This window comes from Myotis davidii, unplaced genomic scaffold, assembly GCF_000327345.1.
Source record: "Myotis davidii unplaced genomic scaffold, ASM32734v1 scaffold1, whole genome shotgun sequence".
Lineage (NCBI taxonomy): Eukaryota > Metazoa > Chordata > Mammalia > Chiroptera > Vespertilionidae > Myotis > Myotis davidii.
In genome coordinates, this window is record NW_006294681.1 from 9254004 (window position 1) to 9256288 (window position 2285).

At 40.7% G+C, this 2285-nt stretch overlaps 1 protein-coding gene across 1 annotated transcript in view; it reads right to left on the reverse strand.

The window, feature by feature from the left end:
• Window positions 1-2285, reverse strand: part of DEPTOR (DEP domain containing MTOR-interacting protein) — a 161258-nt gene that overhangs the window by 50424 nt on the left and 108549 nt on the right. Inside the window, exon 7 of the mRNA XM_006769091.2 lies at window positions 1304-1374. Within this exon, the coding sequence (XP_006769154.1) occupies window positions 1304-1374 (71 nt within the window). The remainder of the gene's footprint in view (window positions 1-1303; window positions 1375-2285) is intronic.

Here is a 2285-nt window from a genome sequence, read left to right on the forward strand (position 1 = left end):
GACACCATATGTAATACTTTCAACAATAAAGATTTTAAAAAATAATAATTTAAAAAATCAGGAATAAGACCCCCCCAAAAAAATAAAACCAAAAAGAAATACTTTAATACTTTAAAAATACAATCAAGCCTGGATGGCATGGCTCAGTGATTGAGCATTGACCTATGAACCAGGAGGTCACAGTTCGATTCCCAGTCAGGGCACATGGCCCAGGTTGCTGGCTCTATCCCCAGTGTGGGGCATGCAGGAGACAGCCGATCAATGATTCTCTCTCTTCATTGATGTTTCTAACTCTCTCTCCCTCTTCCGTCCTCTCTGAAACCAATAAAATATATAGATATATTTTAAAAAATGCAATTAATTGTCTCTTGAATGCTAGACACAGAGGAAAGGCAGAGAAACCAATGAAATTTCTGTGCATATTCTCAAAAAGACTTTTAGGCACATGATTGATTTTAGGGTTTTCTGTTATTAGTTCAGAATACCTAGTTTCATCCCCAAATGCAGTTTAACTTTTCCCCTGAGGCAGAGGTATTAGCAGTGTCTTTTCATATTGACTGGCTATGACTGGGACCATCCTATTTTAGCTCCTCAGTGTCCAGAATGGGAAGTAGTCCTTGATAGATGTTTGCAGTGTAAATGAGTGTGCAAAGAGTTTCTCCCCCCGAGTCCATAAAATAAAAGTTAGAAAAGGAGAAGTGTTTAAAAGAGGCAATTGATGGAGATGTGAAGAGACTGAAGGAAGAGGCCAGGGGACGGAGAGGGGGTGAGGTGCTGTCAAGCAGAGTGGGTAGAAGGCTGAGGGTCCTCCAAGAAGAGGCATGTGGTCTGGAGATGCTCACAGGTACCCAGTGCTCCCCAATCAGGTGTGTGTATAACTCAAGACATATTAACATGGTCAAAAGCACCACTCCTTATTGTAGAACAATTTATCCCACAGTTTTCTTTCTCTGTCTAAAAGACTCCCTAATGTCTTAAACAATTTAAGTAGAACTAACTGTAACCCAGAAGGAATTATTGACTATTGTACTACCGTTTTCCCTAAAGTCTGTAATTATATTACACAATAGAAAGCTTTTTTTTAAAGGACATATCAAAGGAGTTTACAATGCTGTATTAATAATAAATGTCATTTTAGTGCCTAAGGATCAAGAAGGCCCAACTGTTATAATTATGCCAAAAATAAAAAGGAAAATTAAGAGGTTCTTCCATTGCATCTGTGAAATACCCACTGGCACACTGACATGTTGACAAGGCCCAGAAAAACGAGCAGCACAGGAGAAAAACCAAATAATGAGCTTACTGTGAATGTCTTCCTGGCATACGGTGCTCCAGGAGTCAGGAGTTCCTCAGAAGTGACGGGCCTCTTTAACACTGTAAGACAGATACAAAATCAAGGTGCACCCTTCATTCATTCACTCAGCAGATACTTTACTGAATGCCTCATTTGTGACCATCAGGGAACAAAAGGGGGAAAGAAAAATCCCTGCCTCACAGTTATACTCCAGCTGACTAAAGACAGAAAATATTAGCAAACAAATAAGCCCACACCTACCTTGCAGAGCTATGGAAAGAAGAGGAAATGGAGCAGGTAAAGGGAAGCAAGGAGTAGGCTAAGGAGTGGGCTAACATCCATCCCCACACGCAGTAACAAGTGTTATTTTCTTGTGATGAGAACTTTTAAGGCCTACTCTCCCAGCAATTTTCAAATACACAATGCAATGTTATTGACTATAGTCACCATGCTGTACATTATATCTCCAGTACTTATTTATTTTATGACTAGAAGTTTGCACCTTTTGACCATCTTCTCCCATTTTGCCCAACCCATCCACCATCTCTGTCAACCACCAAACTGTTCCCTATGTCTATGAGTTTGTTTTTTAGATTCCACATATAAGTAAGATCATATAGTATTTGTCTTTCTCTGTCTGACTTATCCCACTTAGTATAATACCATCCATGTTATTGCAGTAGTTTATGAGTGTTCCCTGATTTCCCAGTGAGAGTCAGTGTGGAAGCAAGTTTCTTCACTACCTTGCAAGTTACTTTATTCTCAGAGCTAACGCTCCCAAAGGCAGGGTTGGGGGGAGTGGAGGAGTTAGATTAAAAAAAAAAAAAATACCCGCCCTGGCCAGTATGGCTCACTTGGTTGGGTGTCATCCCATGCACCGAAAGGTTACTGGTTTGATTCCAGGTTAGGGCACATGTCTGGGTTGCAGGCTTGATTTCTGGTAGGGAGCATGCAGGGGGCAGCCAATCAATGTTCTGCACCTACATTGCAT